The sequence below is a fragment of the Eubalaena glacialis genome, chromosome X, assembly GCF_028564815.1.
Source record: "Eubalaena glacialis isolate mEubGla1 chromosome X, mEubGla1.1.hap2.+ XY, whole genome shotgun sequence".
Lineage (NCBI taxonomy): Eukaryota > Metazoa > Chordata > Mammalia > Artiodactyla > Balaenidae > Eubalaena > Eubalaena glacialis.
In genome coordinates, this window is record NC_083736.1 from 108,573,336 (window position 1) to 108,595,556 (window position 22,221).

At 36.7% G+C, this 22,221-nt stretch overlaps 1 protein-coding gene across 1 annotated transcript in view; it reads left to right on the plus strand.

The window, feature by feature from the left end:
• The window catches only part of DOCK11 (dedicator of cytokinesis 11), a 189,925-nt gene that overhangs the window by 115,464 nt on the left and 52,240 nt on the right, over positions 1-22,221 (plus strand). The window contains exons 31-39 of the mRNA XM_061178676.1: positions 1,680-1,858; positions 6,127-6,243; positions 7,827-7,902; positions 8,481-8,590; positions 10,402-10,513; positions 16,257-16,323; positions 17,683-17,730; positions 19,056-19,198; positions 20,458-20,573. Coding sequence (XP_061034659.1) covers positions 1,680-1,858; positions 6,127-6,243; positions 7,827-7,902; positions 8,481-8,590; positions 10,402-10,513; positions 16,257-16,323; positions 17,683-17,730; positions 19,056-19,198; positions 20,458-20,573 — 968 coding nt within the window. The remainder of the gene's footprint in view (positions 1-1,679; positions 1,859-6,126; positions 6,244-7,826; positions 7,903-8,480; positions 8,591-10,401; positions 10,514-16,256; positions 16,324-17,682; positions 17,731-19,055; positions 19,199-20,457; positions 20,574-22,221) is intronic.

The following is a 22,221-nucleotide window of genomic DNA, read 5'->3' on the forward strand; positions in this document are numbered from 1 at the left end:
CGGTGGACCGTTTGACTTCAGTAGGTAGGTTTAACTCGGTTCACTCTAAAGTAGTTTGCTGTCTTTAAAAACAATTGATTTCATGAATGGCTAAGATGGATGGGGGCTTTGTTTGCTTTTTAAATCCTCCCTAGCCAAGATGAAGCTTTAGTTAATGTACCCAGAAAACCTAGGAGGTGGTGTATTTGTTAACTCTTAAAATCAGCTTGAGTGTTGATTGCTAGAAGAATCAACTTTAAAACACCGTCCTCAGAAAACAAGTTTTGGCTCAAGCCAGCATGGGGACTAGAGGGTAGCTGTTCTTTAAGTGTGTCTCATCTCTGCCAGGCTTGCCTCCCTTCTCTCTGACCCTGCTTAATGACTGCTTGGCCACAGTTTTGGAGGTTGGCTGAAACTACCTGATTGGATTTATTCAAACCCCTGAAGTAAAAAACCTTACTACCATTGTAAAGTCGACCCAGATAAGGCCACCTGGGTTAGTCCGTACTGGTTCTTGTGCATAGAAAGTGGTTGGGATTCACAAAAGAGCATGACCAATGGCAGAAAGAATATCAGCTACCTTGGTCTCTAGGAGGGTAGCTGCTGAGCACCAGTTTCAGTGCTTGAATGCCAGCCAGTGAAAACGGAGAAAAAATATTTAAAAACCCAAGCACCCCTATTCAACCGCTCCCTTATTAGATTCGGAGCATGTATAGCTCTGATACTTCCCCCAGTATTTATTGATGGCTTGAGGAATTCAGGGAAAAGAAGGGATGAGGATTTAGGATTAAATCTGATTTAGCATTTATTAAGTCCTAACTGAATATGTAGCATTATATTAAGTGCTGAAGAGGCCAGAAAAGAAAAGGAAAACATATCCTTCAGCTTTATGGCCTAACTAAAATTAAAGGGTACGGGAGAGGAAATAAAGGTAGTAGAAATTTACCGTAGAAATTACTAAACTTGGTCACAGTCCCTTCTGACTGTGACCCAATCAGTTTATAAGGCAAGTCCCAACCAGGATATTAGCAGCTGGGATTTAAAATGGACTGAGGATCTAAAAGGAAGTGAAAGAAATAGTTCGAAGCGGTAATTTTATGAAATAAAAGATTTGTATTCGTGTGATGAATTTGAGTGAGAGGCTGTTTTTCTTATTGTTCTTGTGCCCCATTGTATTGCGGCCAATATATAACATTTACTAAAACAGTCAATAGTTAATACTGTTACAGTGATTCAGTTGTCTAGTTTCTCTTCCTTTTCCTACTTTACAAATATAAACAGATAAGTGAATCAAGTATTGCTGTAGAGAATTACTCCAATCTGTAGTTGTAACTAAATCTCTTCAGATATGAAGAAATGTGTTAAAACATTGCCAAATACAGTATTCTTTCATTCTAGGTTTTATCCTAAGATTTCTAAGATTTGAAAAGCATCTCGAAAAACAAAGAATTCTAGGGACTGTCTTACCGACTGAAATTATCATTAAGGCTATCATCTAGCCCCAATGATGAGTGCTCGTATCTTGTAAAATTTTGCATGCTTATTCTATATGACAAAAGAATTGTTCATATTTGTTAATAATAACAATATAGTTCTTGCTAGCATGGTCACATATGACTAAGTAATAAATATAGTGCTTTAATGTTAAAGTAATTTTTGAATATTTTTATAAATGGATTTTAAATTTCATTATACTGCAGATTCAAATCTTGAATACAGTTTATCAGATGAGTATTGCAAGCATCACTTCTTGGTTGGTCTACTTCTGAGGGAAACCTCCATTGCTCTTCAAGACAATTATGAGATCAGATATACAGCTATCTCTGTCATAAAGAATCTTTTGATAAAACATGCATTTGACACTAGATACCAGCACAAGGTAAGGATGTTCGTATCATCATCCGTATCACATTAGTTAGTTTCTAAGAAGATTTTATGTTCAAGGTGAAGTTTTCATTAAGGAACATAACGGGGGGATTGATGAATTTATTTTTACAAATACGTTTTGTTTCCGTTTCAAATGATTAGGTTTTAAAAATACTGTTCAGATAACTGTTGAAGAAGAACACTGGTTTTTCAAATCATGTCTAAAGAACAGCACAACTGCTTCATGATTTGTTACATAAACGAGAATTTTTTTTAAAACATCATATACGATTATAGCCATGTGCACTCTTTCAAATACACACCTTAATATATATCCTTAAATATATCTCCCTAAATAAATGCTATTATTGATTATTAAGTGATTAATAATGACACATTAAGTATGTCCAATATAAAATATGTAATATGAAGTTTTTCTTCTTACTGAAAAAATGTAGGTGTGGCTGTAAACCTTACATACATTACACACTGTCTATGTGTGAAGGCCACAGCTACAGTTGCTTTTTGCCGCACCTTTAACTTAATATATGGGGATGGAGGGTATATTCAAATCTTACTAACATTATACCCTATGGGCTTCAAAAAGTAGATGCCAAACTGTATGGATTTAGAATAACCTAACTTACTTACCTGGCTCAATGTAACATATTGTTTCATAATTAAGAATTTGTCCCTTTGTTTTACATTCAAATTTAAATAAAATTATCATGTCATTTATTATTGTAATTACTTTGGAAAGCTGACTTGGAGATGGATTTTATTCTTTTTCTACAGTATTCCCATTTGTCCTTAAAAAACAGAAAATGCCTGCCAGCTACATCCAATTATATTTCTTTAATTATGAAGATTTGTTTTACTTACAAATTTTGCTAGTTTTCTTCATATAATTCTATCCTAAAGTAGATTTAAACTATTTAGCTTTCAGATGTTATTACTTACTGCAGTTTGCATTGTTTTTTCCACATTATAATTATAATAACATACTCCCATTTAGTGTGGTTTGCTCTATTATGTGCCACTTTTTTTGTGTGTGTGAATGTTGATATTGACTTAACGTAAGTTAACTGGTATAATATATCTAAATGAAAAGATATCTTAAAGTCATCCATTCCAACCAAGCTTTGTCAAAGCTTTAAAAATGCCAGTTACCACTGGGCTCTGTTTGTACCTAGTAGTAGTGGAGGAAAATGTCTTTAGCCATGATTTCAAAGAATTTGTGGGAAAAGTACAAAATGAAGTTCTTGTTCTTAAAGCAGGAAGTTGTATTTTTTCCCCTGCCTCCTCAGATGAAAGTGAAGGAATATCGGATTTCACTAGTGTCTTACCTAGAGGTAGAATTTTAAATATTTTATATCACATATTTGCACATTATTTACTTTTTAAAATTCTGAGAGCAGTATATGTACTCCCATGCACACACACACATCACTGTTGTTATCTGTAAATAACGCTCTGCCTCTTCGAGTGTTTGAGGTTTTAGACTATGGGAAAGATTGAGATGCCAGCCTCATTACCCTTTCAGTAATTTCTAAAGCTCTTTCTTTGCTCAAAATCTTCTGACAGGTTTTAAGTGTGTATAGGATTCTCCCCAGTAAAACTTTGCTTCATGGACCTGCTTCATTCCCTTTCTCTGTTTGGTCCAAAGACTTCACAGGTGGCCTGAGTAAGAGGTCATTTGTCAAATATTGATACATTCACTTAAAACATGTTCACCATTAATGATGATGCCAAGGTGAGGGCAGAGAGGGGAGCTTTAAGCCCCTATAATTTCCATTGGGTCCCCCAAAGTGACCCCAAATAAAAATACAGTCAAGAAAAAAATTCTTCCTGTGGAAAGGCTGCTTTGAGACTCGATCTCCTAGTCACTGCCACCCCCCATTCCAGCCATGTTGCCCTCCGCAGCCTCTCCTCTAACGAAATTATGGAGATGTCACTGGTCCCTATTATGTGCTACTCAAAAACTGCTTTGGGAGCCCTCCTAATACCATGAGACATCTTTCCTACTCAGAACAAGAATATCCAACATCTAACATTTATTCTGGGGTCTGTATTAGTTCCTGTACCCACTGCAAGTGATGTTGACACCTCAGAATTGCAATTTCTGCTTGGACTGTGGGCAGATTTTTTTTTTTCCTTTTTTTTTTACAGTAATCTTACACACATGGTAAAAAAAAGAATCAAAATGCCTCTCTCCCATTCCTTACCTCCATGCCTCAATTCATCTCTCCAGAAGCAACTACTGTTATCAGTTTCTTATATAAACTTCTATTTTATGCATGCACAAGCCAACATGCTATATATATGTATATATATAAATATATAATAGAAACCATTATGCATTTTTCTTTTGTCACTTAACAATATAGCCTGAAGATTTGATCTACTGTATTTTTTTTAAATCTGCATAGTATTCCATCATATGGATATACCTTATTCTATTTATCTAAACTGTCTTCTGTTAATAGATTCTTAGATGGTTTTCTGTCTTTTGTGCAGACAAAACTTTTAATATATTTGCCCTGACTGCATGCTTTCCTGTGTTCCTGTTCACCTGAGAAAGGTGTAGTATCTCCTTCCCTAGTGATCACTCACTATCAGAACTAAAATGAATTCCCATCGAGAAGCTATAATATTAATAATAGTAGCTAAAATTTATTGAGGACTCACTATATGCCAGGCACTGTATTAAACATTAGCTTACATGAATTAATGTCACTATTATTATCCCCATCTTACTAAAGAGAAAACTGTGGTTAAGTGACTTGATCACAATCAAGCAACTAGTAACAGGAGAGCTGGAATTTATGTGTCTAAAATTCAAAATCTGTGCTCTTAACCACTAGACTATACTGCCTCTCAAATCTTAAGTGGGACCCTGGAAAATTAGAGAACTGCCGAGAAAGGGTGATGATGATGGTGGAAACTGTTGAAATCAAAGCCATGTGAAGAATAAAGGAAAGTAGTAACAGCTATTTAGCCTTGTGAAGAGTGAATTAAGACAATTTGTGGTAATTGTCTCCAAATATTTAAAGGGTTGCCATGTAAAGTGGAAGTGGACTATATACCTAGCAGGTAGAACTTATACCTAGCAGGTAGAACTTACAAACTGCTAAAGGATTTTTCTAACAGAACCTCTGAAAGGGCTGGAGTGTTTAAGAAGTTTAAAAACTAACCATCTGTCAAGGATGCAGGTAAGGGCTGTTCCTGCCTTGAGCAGGAAATTGAACTAGATCAGTGGTTCTCAAACCTCAGTGCACATCAGCACCATCTGGGGCAGATTCCTGGGACCCAGCCCAGACCTACTGAACCAGAATCTCCTAGTGATAGAGACTATTACTGATTAGGGTTGTGTATTAGAAGTAGGTCTGTTAAGAGTTCCTGAAACTCATAAAAGAGGAAGTACAAATGGACAATTAACATATGAAAAATTGTTCAATTTCAAGAATAAATGCAACTATGAGACACTATTGATCTGTATTCTATAGGTTAACCATTGTACCCTAGAGGCCTTATCTAAGTCTACAGACAAACCTCCCAAAGTCCTAAAATATGGAGGGCAACTCTTGTGCCATCATCACAACCACTGGTTTGGCTGATTTGAATGTATGTACATATCTGGTGAGGAATGTCTATAGCTGAGAAAAGCAATAAATAAATTTGTATAAGAGGTACCACATTCATTAAGATGACCAGTGGCCAGCTTCACTTGCATATTTACAAATACATCAATCTCCCAAGTTGTATAATTGATTTAGGGGGCCAAGATTACATTATTTTAATTGCAGCTTTACTCAAAGCAAAGACATATTTCTTGAATGAATACAGTAATTCACCATTTTTTTTACTTCTTCCATCTATTCATTCATTCAGCTAATGTATATTGACCATATCCTATGTGCCCAGGCACTGGGGATGAAGCTGTGAACAAGACAGACAGGATCCCTGCTCTCATCAAACCCAACCCTCGCTGGAGTTAAAGAGCAGGACTAACATGATCTGCTATTAAAAAAAATAAACTTTTGCCTATTATGTAGTGATGTTTGAGGGATGTGCTTCGACTCTATAGTGTATATAAATTCAAATACCAACAAAGTGGTGTGGCAGTTAGTTTTGAGACTATGGGTATAAATAGACTCATGCTTCACTAATTTGTTATGGATATTAGCTTGCTTTTAGTGTTTAAACGGATAGATGGAGCCAACTTTATTTGTAATATAGGCATATTATATATCTATTAAGCTTTTGATAATTATTTTTCAGAACCAACAAGCCAAAATAGCACAATTGTACCTCCCATTTGTTGGACTGCTTTTGGAAAATATACAGCGATTAGCAGGTCGAGATACCTTGTATTCTTGTGCAGCCATGCCTAATTCTGTAAGTAGTAATGTGTTTCTATTGTCATTTTATCCTGTTTTATTGACTGTATTCGGTATCAGGGTCATACGCTGTATGGTCTCAATAGTGCACCTTTTACAACATTTTAAATTTATACTTTTTCCTGGAGCAGTGCTTCTCAAATCTTAATGTGCATATGGATCACCTGGGGAATGAAGACAGAGATTCTAAGGTAGTAGCCCTGGGGTGGAGCTTGAGATTATGCATTTCAAACAGGCTCTTGGCTTTTTCTCGTCTAAGGACCACACTTTGAGTAACGAGGTCCAAGAGAACACCAAGAATCCTCTGTGCTCAGTGTTTTCTTTTTAAGATTTGCTGCTGTTACATGCCTTCATATATTTATTCAACCAGAAAACTGAACAAAACATTCACTTTGCAAAATGTTAGGCACCAGGGATTAAACTGTATTCCTTTGCTTCTCCCTCTCTTTGACAGCCTCCTTTCAGCAGTTCCTGGTGAGTGGCTTTTAACTCATCACAGTTGGTCTGTGCTTTTTTCTCCCCTTAGAATCTTAGAGTTGAAAGGAACTTTGGAGGTGATCAGTCTCCCGCTTGGCAAAACAACCTTTTGCCATAGTAGTAATTAAAACTTTCCTTCTCACATTAGATCTACAAGATTTTCTATCCACTGGTCCTAGTTTTGCCTTCTAGTGATACATAGAACACATCCATTTCTACCTCCACGTGATACCCCTTCACACATGTCCCTTCTAAATTTTTCTCCAGGCCAGATATCTCCACTTCATCATTTGTTGTTTCAAACCCTTTACATTTCTTGGTTGGAGTCTTCTGGACATGCTCCATTTTACCAATTGCCATTTTAAAATGTGGTGTATACTTTACAGTCTGTCCAGTGGGACTAATAACTCCTGCCCCACCCCCACTCCACGTTCTGTCTGGCCCAAGATCACCTTCACATGTTCAGTAGCCAAGTCACATTGTTGGGTGGCAGGTGAAACTGTGTCCTTTACAGCTTCCTTTGGAAATTCCCCATAATAAATGTCCATAGATTTGTCAAGCCTACCCTGGGTTCCTGAGAAAGCTGCTTTTAAGCCTCGCTTGATTGCCTGTAGCTCCCAATTATGTAAATCAGCTAAATGTGGACGCTATATCACCTACCTGGGTGTCAAGCAAGCCTTTCTTCACAAACACAGTTACTCATGCTTATGCGCACTCCACAACATTTGACAGTGATATTTGGAAATATTTTACTTATCTATTCTTTCTTTTGCAACTCAAGATCATGTAGGGCCTCTGGTCACACCTCTTCTTCTAGTATTGCCCTTGCTTCAAGGAGGAGAATGGAACCATGTTTAGATCACACCAGTTGCAGCTTTTACCAGCCACCTAGAGTTGTGTCACTTTGCCAGAGGTCATGGTTGTAACAGTGTACCAGGATCCATTTTTAAAAGAGATGTCCCCTAAATACCAATACTGATATGTGATTTAGACTTTCACAGCGAGCTTTGTTGAAAATTAGGGTACCATCTCATTGTTAATTCCGATTTCTTATCCTAGTGTACAAATGTATTTAAATGACAGAGGTATCACACTGTGTTACAGGCATCCAGAGATGAGTTTGCATGTGGCTTCGCTTCACCTACAAGTAGAGCGAGTCTGAGCACTGACAAAGACACCGGTAATTAAAAGTCCTTTTAAGATTATACGTGGCATGGCTGTTTAGAAATGTACCCTATACTTCTCTGTAGTTTTGAAATATTTCATAATAAAAACTATACATAGCACGATCTCTACTAAAGTTTAATTAAAATCTGACTCACACTTGCAGCCACATTTCTTTGCTTAGGTTTCCTTGTCTCAGCTTGTATAAAATTTAGCTTAGTATACTAAGAAAATAAAGGATAATGAGAAAAACACTGGTTTCCAATCCTCTGTCTCCAGTCCTGGACAAGACACTTCCTTTTTCTGGGCCAAACTTACCTTATCTATAAAATTATCTAATTGTTTGCCTTTATTTTATGACTTGCAAGGAATTTCTTGTAGTTTCATACATGTTAAAGTGTTTCAAGGAAAAAAAATTGTTTACCCTTTATTTGGCTTCTTATGGTGTTTTAATGCAATATATAAACTTCACATTTTAGATGACCAAGATCTATTTCCTAAAATATGTCTTTACTTAAATTAACCTAGTGCTTAGTTTTAAAAATATTTTTGACTGTTCCTCCTGTTGCTAACAAGGACTTGGCTTTTTTCCAGCTTATGGGTCTTTTCAAAATGGACATGGAATTAAGAGGGAAGATTCGAGAGGTTCCCTCATCCCAGAAGGAGCAACAGGATTTCCAGATCAGGGCAGCACTGGTGAAAGTGTAAGAACCTAAATATATAGGATAACCCTAGTGATGTGTTAAGCTACAGCAGTCTTTCTTTTTATGCAAATAGGGGTCTCTCTACTCTCCTGTAGTCTGTACTGGATCTGTAAAAAGCATCCCATAATTCTTGGATGTTGTAGCAGTTCCTTCCTATCCTGGCAGCTGCTACTTGGATATTTTAAAACTGTTTATAGAGGATAAGGCATTCATCTTTAAGAGTTCCAACTTTGAATACCCCCTTTAACCCTAACACTCTGTAAACCTGTTCTAGAGAGGGAAGGTTCAAGTTTAAAATGCCTAATGTACCTTGTCACTTAAATCACTCCCTGGCAGGATTCAGCTTTTTATTCTTTTGTAAAAGAGTAATGACATTAACATGGGAGAAGAAAAATTAGGTCCCCAAATTGATGATCTCAGCATCCCAGAATCACTTAATCACAATATATTCTCTAACTCTTCCATCAAATTATTTCAAGCCTAACATTAAAGTTTGGGATATGTCTGCCTTGAGACAGAGAAACCTCACTTTAGACCAGTAAAGCCTTGTCACGCTGCTATGTAAAATCAGAGAATCATATAAAATTAGAGTTAGAAGGGTCCATAAAAATAATAAATTCCAACTCTCAATTTACAGATTAAAACTGGGATTGTGACTTAGGACAACCACACAACTATGGCAGGGCCAGGCCTGAACCCAGGTTTTCTAATTCCGGCACTTCTTCTCCTAGATCATGGCATTCTTAGGGTGCATCTGGGGGACTTTATAAAAATGGATAGCTGAGCCTCATCCCCAGAATTTGTTTCCGTCAGTCTGGGGGCTTGCTCATTTGTATTTCTAAGTTCCCAGGTGATGCTGATGCTGCTGGTTGGGAACCACCCCTTGAGAACCACTGGACTATATACTCCATTGAGTCTTTGCATAGTTAGTAATTTAATCATAAAGGTTCTTATTTCACACCATTTAGAATTAAGACAACAGACACTGTCATAGGTAAGGCACATAAAGGACAAAGAGGTTAAATGACTTGCTAGTAGTCACACAGCTAGCAAGCGTTCAGAACCTAGATGTTTTGCTCCAAGTAGAAGTTCTTGGTGAATCCTACATTAGTAAATATATATCCCCAGCCCAGGTTAGCTCAGCTGAAAGTACTGGTTTCTAACAAGGGTACATTCGTTAGGAGATTGTCATTGCTGTATTCATACAAATCCCCAAATAAGTCAGATCTTGTCATGCTTAACTGCTATTTTAACAAAAGTCACTAAATAATAGGAACATCACTACTTTGTAGAGGCTCTAATTTTGAAGTATTACTGGGTCCTCCTTAGTAAAATTATCTTGTAATGTCATTAAGCCCCTTTTTTAAGAGATTTTCTGACCTATTATTTAGACATTGGATTTTAATAAACTCTAAGGAGAGATTGAAGTTAAAGAGTTTAAAATGTTTCTTATGCTTCGATGTACCTTAGTTAAGTTTCTCCTTGACGTAAAAGCTATTTTTCCTGGAATAGCCACATATGATTGTTCAAAATGTTTTCTTACTAAAACACAGGACCTATGGGAATGAAACATACACGGTATATTCATGGCTATATCTTGATGAAGACTGCAGGGTAATTTCCAGTGATATTATTAGGTACAGTAGCAAAGAAGAGTCAGCCCATTTACCTTCCAAATGTGATATAAAATTTGGATTTATGCTTAGAATTTTCCCAAACAGGACTAATGGTTAAAACAGTTATTGAGTTAAAGGCTATGGGAAGCTACAGTACCAATATTGTTTCACAAAAGTCCTATCTTTGTATTACAGACTCGGCAGAGTTCTGCAAGGAGTAGTGTATCTCAGTATAACCGACTGGATCAGTATGAAATCAGAAGCCTCTTGATGTGCTACTTGTATATAGTAAAAATGATTTCTGAAGGTGAGTTACCAGCATATTAATCATGGACTGTACTCCACCCTCACAGGTTTACAAGTTCATGCAACAAATATTTGACCATCATCTGCATGTAGAACACATGCACATTAGAAACAGAACTTTGAAGACTCTGACCTTAGAATGTTCCTATATTTTAACTAAAAATAGGTTCATTTCGGTCATACAGGTTTGATTCTTTGAAATAACTTTTTTTTTTAATTTAAAAATTAGTTTCTAAAGTGAGGCAATAGTTTTAGAAGTGCTAAACATTTTTTTCATGCAGAGCATATAATGCATTAAATGACCAACGTAAACAGAAGAAAATAACAATAACCAGTGTCATAGTTAACACTTTAGCTTTTATTTGACCCAGGATTTGGAAAATCAAAAGCAAACAAAAAGACAGGAAGGGTTCTTTGAGGGTAAGGAATGTCGTTGTTATCTTTTGCAGTACCATTATACAGTTTTGCATGGTGTCAGGTTCTTTTCCAGGCTCTGTTCTTTTTTCCTTGGTGTATAATTGTATTATTTCCTAGTATTACCATTTCCTCTTTACCCTATATGATAGAATATAACCATTTTCATAAACTGCATGTCCTCTGGAAGTAAAATCAGAAGGTTATCTTATCCCCAATACCACATTTGTTTACACAATTCCCTCCCCTTTCTTCCTTTTCTGTTTTTGCTCAAAAAAAAAAAAAAAAAAAGTAAGCAGGAATGAAGAACATAAAAGCACCTGGGTTCTGATCATCATAATACAGTAGTTAAATTTTACTTATTTTCTATTTTTCTATTTTTTTATTTCATTTTTAGTAAATATTAAATCTTTTTTGTAATAATGCAGCATATAAAAACATAAAATAAGTTGATAGTTAACTCACTAGAAACATTGAAACAAATCAAAAGCTAGATATGAATGGTTAATTCTAAAGTATATCAATAAAACAGGTTTAAATAACCAGAATCTTCAAGTTCTAAGAATGTATGATTTAGAGTAAACATCAAAGATTATTGAGGCTATGTGATAAGCCTCCATGTTTGGGGAAAGAAAACAGTAAAGGGAAATCATTTTCAATGCTGGTGGTATTTCATTCCAAGAGATAATGGATCAGTTAATAACTCACAGCTCACTGTTTTTGTCTCCCCACAATGCTGTTATCTTTGCAGTACCATTATACAGTTTTGCATGGTGTCAGGTTCTTTTCCAGGCTCTGTTCTTTTTTCCTTGGTGTATAATTGTATTATTAACTAGTATTACCATTTCCTCTTTACCTTATATGATAAACTATAACCAAAGGATTTTCATAAACTGCATGTCCTCTGGAAGTAAAATCAGAAGGTTATCTTATTCTCAATACCACATTTGTTTACACAATTCCCTCCCCTTTCTTCCTTTTCTGTTTTTGCTCAAAAAAAAAAAAAAAAAAAAGGTAAGCGGGAATGAGGAACATAAAAGCACCTGGGTTCTGATCATCATAATACAGTAGTTAAATTTTACTTATTTTCTATTTTTCTATTTCATTTTTAGTAAATATTAAATCTTTTTTTGTAATAATGCAGCATATAAAAACATAAAATAAGTTGATAGTTAACTCACTAGAAACATTGAAACAAATCAAAAGCTAGATATGAATGGTTAATTCTAAAGTATATTAATAAAACAGGTTTAAATAACTAGAATCTTCAAGTTCTAAGAATGTATGATTTAGAGTAAACATCAAAGATTATTGAGGCTATGTGATAAGCCTCCATGTTTGGGGAAAGAAAACAGTAAAGGGAAACCATTTTCAACCCTGGTGGTATTTCATTCCAGGAAATAATGGATCAGTTAATAACTACAGCCACAGCTCACTGTTTTTGTCTCCCCACAAGGTGAAAAGTGGGGGAGTGTAGAAAGTGACTGCTAATATGTATGGGTTTTTTTTTTTTAGGGTGATGAAAATATTCTAAAACTGTGGTGGTTTTATAAGTTTTTAAATGTACCATAAACTACTGTATTGGGCACTATTTAAATGGGTGAGTTTTATGGCACATGAATTCACTTAATAAATTTGTCTTTTTTTTTTTTTAAGGCCCAAGAGGCAACATGGAAAAAAAAAACTGGAAAGAAAAAGAAAAAAGTAGTTGAATACCACCACAGCCCAGGGAAAGTAAGAAGGAGGGTGGTAGGGGGAGAGAGAGAAGGAAGGAGGAGAGGGAGATGCATCGTTGACTAGTTCTCCTTTCCTCCCCCCCAGTACACATGTGCACACACACCCACACGCCCACATACCACATACAGTGTTAACCAGTGACAAGCCGCTGGCTGCTTTTTTCATGTCATGGGTAAAACCATAACTACTTTGTTTCTTGAGAACTTCATAGTTCCCCCTCGTCTTGTAAATGTTGACCTTGCTTGCTAAATATTTGATCTTTGTTGATTAGGTTTTTCCTTCTTCTGTTCTTGCTTTTTGATTTTTAAAAGCAAATTTTTAATGACTAGCATACAGTCACATCTCCTCTTTATCTTTTGTAAATGTAAAGTCATGCTGCATGGTATTTGTAAAGTCATATTCATTTTATTCCGAAAAATATCTGCTTCTTGGTCCTTCTCAATGAATGTATTCTAGTTACCTTGTCAAGTCCAGTAAATATTTCACTTTTGTTACTCTATATGCATTTAAATGTTGAACTCTTACAGTCCACGCCCTTTAGGTCTTCTCTTGGCTTTCAGTTTTTTGGGCTTTTTATTGACTCATAAACAGCAGCAACTTAATTTCAGCAAAAAGATGGTAGACCCTACACTTTCATATGGAAGTACAGGGATTCTGAAGAATGAGTTTCCTTCTCTGTAGCTGAAATTTATTAACTGGCAATAATTCACTGTTTCAAAGTCTTAGTCATTTGCCCAACTTTTGTGTAGGTCTTATTGCTTTGTATATTATATTCTGAGAAGTGTATCAGAGTCAGGGGTTATCAGTTACACAGTCTGAATTGACAGCAAGACTGTCCTCTTGGAAAAGAAAAGCAGTCTCCTTAAGAAAGAGGAAGAGGGAAAGCTACTTCCTTCTTTCTGACTGTACCCTGGCTTTTCTCTTTATTGCAGACCCCAAAATGAAACTCTGGGTCTCACCTTGTGGCTTATCAGCACCATGCGCTGCACCTGTAGATTCAGTAGTATTCTTCCTCACAGTCAACTCTTCATTGGAAGGTGTCTGGCTACAGCTGTCTCTCACCGAAAATCCAGTTTTGTAATGAGCAACACCAGTCACTGATCTTCTTTTCCCACTAGAAGTACAGTCAAAAGGAAATACATTTAAAGGGGGCTTTTCCTTTCTCTGTGTAAAAGGAGGAAATGAGCTAGTATGACCAGGCATATCTTCCTCTGAAGTTTCAGATACTAATGGAGTAGGTGGGTTTTCTCTCGCAGAAATACTGGAAGGGCTCCAAGAGAAGTACATCTGAGCTCTACGCTTTTGTGTGGAGGTCTTCTGTGTGAAAATCAGTTTCTTTTGTGTACTGCCAAGGCTGTCTTCAGGAAGGCTGAAGTCACCTTGAAATCCATACCCGCTTTGAGCGCCAGGTGTAGATGTTAAAGGAAAACTTACAGATGACTTCCGGTTGGCACTCCTTACTGTGGCAGGCTTACTGCTGTTAGAGGAACTCTCCAGAGGGGTCTCTGGCACCTCAGAGAGGCCCTCATCATAAAATGGAGTTGGAAACTTGGAACTCTGTTGCTGTTCCTTTTTGCCTCCAGATTTCATCTCTTCAGTATTTGACTGCTTTACCAGTCTGACGGGCAGATGCATCTGAGATCCGGGTGCAGGCTCCCTGACTGAAAAAACTAGCCCGCTCTTTTGAGTGCAAGGAACGAAGTCGTCATCACTATCAGAACTAGAAGGATGAAGCTGTTGCTCCTTCAGTTTTAGTCTTGCAGAAAGCTGTTTATTTTCTTCTCTTAATTTATTCCTTTCTGCCGTGAGCGCAGCAATAAACTTCATATTTTGTTGTTGGATATGGTAAAATTCTTTCTGTAGCGTCTTCCTGTACGTTTCGTTCACTGAACAGCGGTCACATATTTTGGAGCTTAACTTATCTCGCAGGTCATGGATGGTGACATTCAGGATTTTCTGTTGCTCCGTCAACTCTTCAATTTTGGCTGTGGAGCCCGTCTGCCTTCTGTCTGCCAATCGCTCTTTCCTCAGACTGGTTAGTTTCCCCTGGAGACGGAGTACCTCCCTGTCATGGAGCTCTTTTAGCATTAGCCAGGTTTTTTTAAAAGCGTCAGAAGACAAATCACAGACGCTAACCTGCTTTTTATCTCTTGCGGGAGATCTCCGGCCACTTCCCTTGTCTCCTCCACCCACGTTCCCCTCCTGCATCTCGTCTCCCTGACTGGGACTGGGAAACAGTGGAGACACACCGCCGCCGGCAAAATGGCGGAAGGGCTGCTGACTAGAGCTAGGCCGCGAATGGGACGAGAGTTTCACCCCTTCTACAGACCTGCGAAGAGGCTTCAGAGCACAAAGCGGGTGCGAGGATGGCTCGGAGGTAGACAGAAGGGCCCCGTTTGGCGGCGGAAAGGAGACCCGAGCCTCCTTTTGGCGGGAAGAGCCAGTGCACAGAAGGAAGATGGCGCCTTCAAGCCGGCCTGTAACGAGAGGCTGGAGAGACCGGAAACGCAGTGACTTCTGGGAGAGCCACGCTGCGCTGAGCCGGAAGGGCTCCCGAAGGCGGGGGGGGGGACCGGAAGTCAGCGCTCACTTTATTTTTGAAACAAATCTTAATTTGACCTTATGTTAGCATCTTTATTCCTGATGATCAGTATTTTATAAACATTTAAAACTATCAATACTCATGGTCTTGAGTAAATTGGGGAAATAAAGTCAAACCCCACACACTCTTCCCTCCCTGTCACCCCTCCGTTTAGCCAACATTACCTAGTCGTCCATCCCTATCTTCAGAGGCTCTCGCGGGGCAGGCCATTACATCATTGCCTACTTTTGCGATCCCTACCAGGTTTTTAAATTTAGAAGTGGACCTGGTGACACCATTAGCTATATCTGAACAGGATAAAAAAGGAATGGAAGGTTAAGTGAGGGCAATATTTTTCTTTTTAAAAAAGTCTCCGTGAGTGTGTTGGAAGTAAAAAAAAAAAGGGGGGGGGGGAACAGCTCAAAAGAGAAGTGTATGTGATAGGTTTAAGGGACTTTTATATCTGAAATAGTAGTTCCATTAATGTGTGTGTATGTTTGTATATCGCCAGGACTTCAAGGTTGATAATCTAAAGGCAAAGAGGAAAAAGAAAGTTATCAGTCTCTTCCTCTAAAGTTCTCAGACTGTTTGGTTCGCAGAGCCCTTTGAGTAGCAGGCGAAGGTGCTTGACCCTACCTTCGGAAAAATGTACTTAAACACACCATCTTGCATAAAATTTTAGGAAGCTTATTAAAAACCCCAGGTCTACGTCCCTTCCTCTGTCTTCAGGGATGATAAGTCATCCAAAAGAACATTTATAAAATACATAAAAATAATTGTTGAAGTTGAAATAATTACAGATTAAAAGGTATATTTAGAATTAATTCAAAAGAATACAGTGTGGGTATTGGGCAGTGAGATGAGATAGGAGGGGAGGATATAGATGAGACAGAATTGGCTGTGAGTTAATGGTTGTTGAAACTAAGTTATTGGTACATTGGAGTTCACTGAGCTATTCGCTGTAAGATCTATGCTATCTCAAGATGTAACACTTTATTCATTCCATTTTCAGATACACTCTTAACTTACTGGAATAAAGTATCTCCCCAGGAGCTCATAAACATTCTTATACTTCTAGAGTAAGTTATATTAACTTATTTTCATAAAATTTCCTCTTATTTTTGGGAGCTTAATTTTTATACATAATAAAATATTACCCCTTTTCTGTTTTCAACAGCATATTTGTTAATAATGTAGGAAATGATAAACTATTTTGATAGTTTAGAGGCTGACGTACAGGTTCTTCACACATAGATAGAAGAAAAACATGGAGATGAAATACTTGTGATATTATAGAAAACTCTAGCTAATAATAGTGCATCCTTGCAGACCACCAGGAGTCTTTCTGTGATCTGGAAAACTGGAAGTGGCATCAGCTGTCCTAAATCATTCATTTAGAGCAGATGCTGGCTTAATGGAGCAGCTTAAATGTTGGAATTTAGAATTTGTACTCTTATGTAGAGCTGAGTAATTCTACCCACTTCAGAAATGCATATATATATATTTCCATATATATATATATATCTCTATTGCAAGGTCCTTAGGGAAAAAAATCTAGCCTTTTTCCTAGGTGGAGGTTGGAAATTGTCCTGTATTGTATGCTGAGCTATTTTTACGTCATTATTGAAAGCTAAAAGAAAAATTAGAATGAAATGTAAGAAATTTCTAAATAAATAGTACACATATATGATATCGTGTGTGTGTGTCTACCAAAACACAAAGAGGATAATCTATGCATAAAAACTTAGTAAAGTCTTTCAAAATTTTGCAGAAAATGTCAGCAAATAAAAGTTACGATTAAAAAAAACTACTCTAATTATATTGAAATGTTTACTAATGAAAATATATGATGTTGGGGATTTACTTTAAAAAAATAAAGGCAGTAGGGAGTGTGGAGGGAGAGCATGGGACCTGTTTGGGGTAGAAGTTAAGAATGGCCATGAGTTGATAATTGTTGAAGCTGGTGGGTGCTGGGTATGTGGGATTTAGTTTGCTGTCCTCTCTACTTTTGTATGTGTTTGAGATTTTCCATACTAGAAAGTATTTTAATGCCATTATAAAAAATATAGCAATTGCCCCAATTTTTAGGGCTTAAGAACCTTTTTAGGTGTTACTGACTGTACTAGAGACCTTTGCTGTGACACACACTATAAAGCACAAGGGATGATTTGCATTGACGGTTTTTTTAAAAATATGTCATTAGAATTGTATATGAAGACATGGAGCTTTTTGGTGCTGATGTACTTGTAGCAAATAAATGTAGAAAGATATAATATGGCAAGTAGTTATTTGTATATTTATTTTTGTATACCAAAACATATTATTGTAATATGATTTTAAATGGGTCATTCTTTGTGACACGTGAATTTTCAAATATTACTTGTTAAAATGCAAAGTATGGTAATATCTTACTAACATGCTCTTGTTTTTCTTTCTAGAGTATGTTTGTTTCACTTTAGATATATGGGGAAAAGAAACATAGCAAGGTAATTCCCATAGCACTGCAATTTCTACTTTTTTCCTTCTCTTCCAACAGAGGGCAGTCTTAATTATGCCACGTATAACCTAGATGATTCATTTTGAGTTGACATTAAGATACCCATGATTTATTTAATGCGTCTCAACTCAAAGTTGAAATTAATCTGATGTGAACATTTTTTAAGTTTTCCAGAGGGTAGTAGTTAGACTGATATGCAGAGTTTCTGTTCTAATCCTAGAACAGATGCTTGTCTCTTCTGAAGGATGTGAGAAAGGGCTAGATCAAGGGGAAGGCAGGAAATCGTAAAGTAAGGACAACTGTAAGATCTGTACTTTTATCTACAACCTGTCCATACTCACCTCAGTTACTAACGTGAATAGAAATCCCCAACAGCAATTGGGACATGCACTATATATTATTTATTTCTTCTTTTTGCTGTGTAAGTCTTAGTGAAATAAATACTTAATGAGGAACTGTAAGGAAAAGATTACTTGCTTATTTCAATAAGATATATTTCAGGGGTAGAGTTAGTCATTAAAGGAACTCAAATAGAATTCTTTTTTTAAGTAAATTCCATGGCACTTCCAAAAACTAAAGAGGCTGTTTGGATGGGGTTTACTGCTGAGTCTCTGGAACATCCTAATAATTCAGGGGATGATTTCCACTGTCTTCCCAGCACTGGGAACTGGTTTAGAACTGGTATGGTAACTACCACCATGAACCTTAACCTCTAAGATTCTGCTGACCCGCCCTCTATGTTTATTAGAGGATAGACAAACTCTTTTTCTTCCTTAGTTCCTGTATTACCCGGTTGTAATTTTTTTTAATGGAACCTTAAAATTAAAGGAAAACAAAGAAAAATGTGCAAGTAGACATGTTTATAGAGTAAAAATTTCTGCTCCAAGTTTAACTCAGGTCCAGAAACAGATTAGATAGGCACTCATTCTTAAACATCTAACTCCAGGAATTCTTCCACCTTACGTCAACTCAGAGTATCCCTCTCACTGTTTTCTCTGACTCTTGCCTTTCCTTACCTCCTGAGAAAAGACTGGATCTTATTGGAGTGTTGTCCACTTTACTCTGATATTTTTGAGGAGAAGAAGGGAAGTAAGAAACTGTCTCTAAATTCCTTACTGGTATTCGTATAGTATAAGCTATTTTAAATATACATTAAGCTTCATACAATTTCCAGTGATGCCTCATTTAAGCCAAGTAAATACTGAGCATAACACAGTGTTTATGTGGAAACCTAGTCATTTATTAGTTTAAAAAATCTAACGTTGAGATGTATTCTCAGAGTGCTCCATTTCCTAACTTTAACATTTATTTTAGGGTGCATGATGCCTGGATGTCAAAACACTTTGGAATAGACCGAAAATCGCAAACCATGCCAGCTCTTCGAAACAGATCAGGAATAATGCAGGCCCGGCTTCAACATCTTAGTAGCCTGGAAAGTTCATTTACACTTAATCACAGTAAGTGAAAAATGTGTGTAGGGTACCCATTTGAAACAGATATTTATACTATTTAATCTTAAAGAAGTACTGGCTTAAATCTCCAATACAATTGGTAATCATCTCCCATACATAGATACAATTGCATATCTCTGTTTATGAACAGTCATTTCATCATATGTGAATATATGATAAAATATGCATGGATTTTTCAGCAATTTTAGGTAATGATGGGTTTTTTTTCTTAGTTCAATATCAAGGAAGTTAATTTTCCCTTTGAATTATTGTTCTTATATTATTTTACATTCGATATCCTTTATTCCTACTTTAATGCAAATAACGGCATCTTAATATAATGGTATGTATAATATTTGTTTAGAGTTACTATTGTTCATTCAGTGATCTTAAGGGATTATCCATGCTGAGCTGACCACAGAAATCAAAGAACTGTAAATAGTATTTTGACAAAGATGTATTTCACATAGGTTGAAGTATTGACAAGTCGAATGGGACAAGGAGGAAGCTACAGGGTTATATAAATGGAAGCTATCCTCTGAAAAACAAATATTAATAAAAAAGTCAAAGAGTGAGATAAACGTTCATTTCCACGCAGTCCTTTGGAGGTTGCATAAAAGGAAGCCAACAGAACTGGCTTTGCGATAAGGGCTAATAATAAAAACAAATGTCTTAAGCAGATGGACCTGAGCTAATAGAGTCAAGACCTTTAAAAAAAATGCAAGTCTTACAGCCTTCAGCTTTGCTCTTTGTCACTTGTAAAAATATCAGTATAATAAACCTATGTATTTCAGTTGGCCCAGATGCTTTGTTTTCCTTCTGATTTAGAAACATCTCATACCATTGGCATCATTGAAAACATCTGGCCATAGGGCGCCACTGTATGTAATGTAGCTGCATTTCTATGAGTTTCTCATTTTTGCACACATAATTAACAGCACAGCCTAAAATGCCTCCTGCGTTATTTCCTGGTTACATCACCATAGTTCATCACTGAAATCTTGTCTCCAAAGAAGTGGGCACCTAATTATTTGTTGCAGAGCTGTTGATACAGAGCTGAAGTAAAAATTAGTGGAATTGATTAACCCAGACCATATTTGATTAAGGAGTAAACACAGTGAAACTCATTAAGTCTGCAAGTATTGAAAGCCTGCTTTCTTTGTGTTTGTCTCTCTCTCTGAGTCTTTGGGGGAGAAAATCATTCAAAACTGTTATGTGAATCTCTGTGTTGGGCAGTTTTAATTTTCTTTTTTTTTAAATCCCAGGTTCTGCAACAACTGAAGCAGACATTTTCCATCAGGCACTTCTTGAAGGCAATACTGCTACTGAAGTTTCCCTAACAGTACTAGATACCATATCATTTTTCACCCAGTGCTTCAAGGTAAACATGAAGAGTTAGAACTCAGTTGGTATCATTGCAAAGAAAATATTATGCAAAAACTAATTAGTCAGACGAAGCTTAGTATAGTATAAAAGCCCCCGGTGAGCAGTCAGGAAACTTGGATGGCAGACCTAGTTTGGCTCCTGTGTGACCTTGGGAAATCACTGAGACTCGTGTGCCACATCCATAAAATGAGAGGATTGGACTAATTTGCCCTGAATTTCCCTTCTCTTTTATTTTCCTGTTTAAAAACAGTTTTCTTTCACACTTTTATGAAAATATCCAGTACTTTTTAGCCCAAATTATGATTGAGTCAGTTTATCCAAACACCCGTTGTGATGAGGTATCTTGTCAAGCCAGATGATGTCCAGGCAGGCTGGCTGGCGGGCTTCCCTCGTCAGGTGCCTAGTGGTTTTTCTCAGATGCTTGCCTCTCGATACAAATCATCATTGCTAGGATTAAAAAAAAAGAAGAAGAAGAAATTAAAAGCAATTATCTTGCAGGGTTGTTGAAGGTGTAAAATGAGATAATGGACGTGAGAGTGCTTTGAAAAGTAAAGACTGTATAACTATAATGAAGGGTAACAGTAGTGGGAGAACTCAAAAGTGAAAACTCTTGCTGGCTTTTCATCTGAGTTATACAGATTTTTTTTCTTTTCTTCCCCCCTTCTCTAAGTAATTCAGTTAATTGCTTCAGCCCTCCGGATTTACTATGGAAACCTGGCCTGTGCTTTTCAAAGAGGCTTATCAGGGAAAACTGAATTAGATACTAATAAGAAATAGGCTGCAAAATCCCTTTATGAAGTATTAAGTTTGTTCTGATTAAAATGCAACCCAAATTCATTTTTTATTGTGCCAGTAAGTAAGACATTTGGTCTCAAGGTTTGCATTGTATTCCTTCCTCCTATTCAAATACTTCTTATTTGTTTAACATACATCTCTTGGTAGATGTCAGGCACTATCCTAAGTGCTTTGGAAATATTAACTCACTTTTTTGTTGTGGGTCTGGAGGTGGAAAAGAGGACTGCAAATGGGCACCAAGGATCTTTTTGAGATGATGGGAATGATTGGGTTGTAATGGTTGCAGAACTCTGGAAATTTACCAAAACTAATTGAATCATGTACTTAAAATAGGTAAATTTTGTGGTATGTAAATTATACCTTAGTAAACTTAAAAGTACAAATGTGAACTCACCTTTAATCCTCACACTAGCTTCGTGATATAGATACTGTTATTTTTCCCATTTTAAAATGAGGAAACTGAGGCTCACAGGGAAGTTAATGTCACATGTCACATAGGTGGTTAGTTAGCAGAATCAGGATTCTGATCTAGGCCAGTTATCACAAGAGTCCATGCTTCTAACCACTACCCCATGCTTGTTAGAAGTAGACTAACAGAAAGATCAAACACCATTCAGGGATTCTGGCTATCAAGGTTACTATTAAATCTGTTACAGGTTTGCATATTGTTTTGGTTCGTTGTTGTTACTTTTGGCCAAGTTGTAACCTGGTAATTAGTTTCTTGAGGGATAGGAGAGCAGGGCTGGAGGTGTTAACCAATGCCTTTTTTTAAAGGTTCACAAACCAATAGATACTTCTCTACAATTTGTTGTTTCTCTTATATCTCTATTTGCAAGGAACATTTAAAC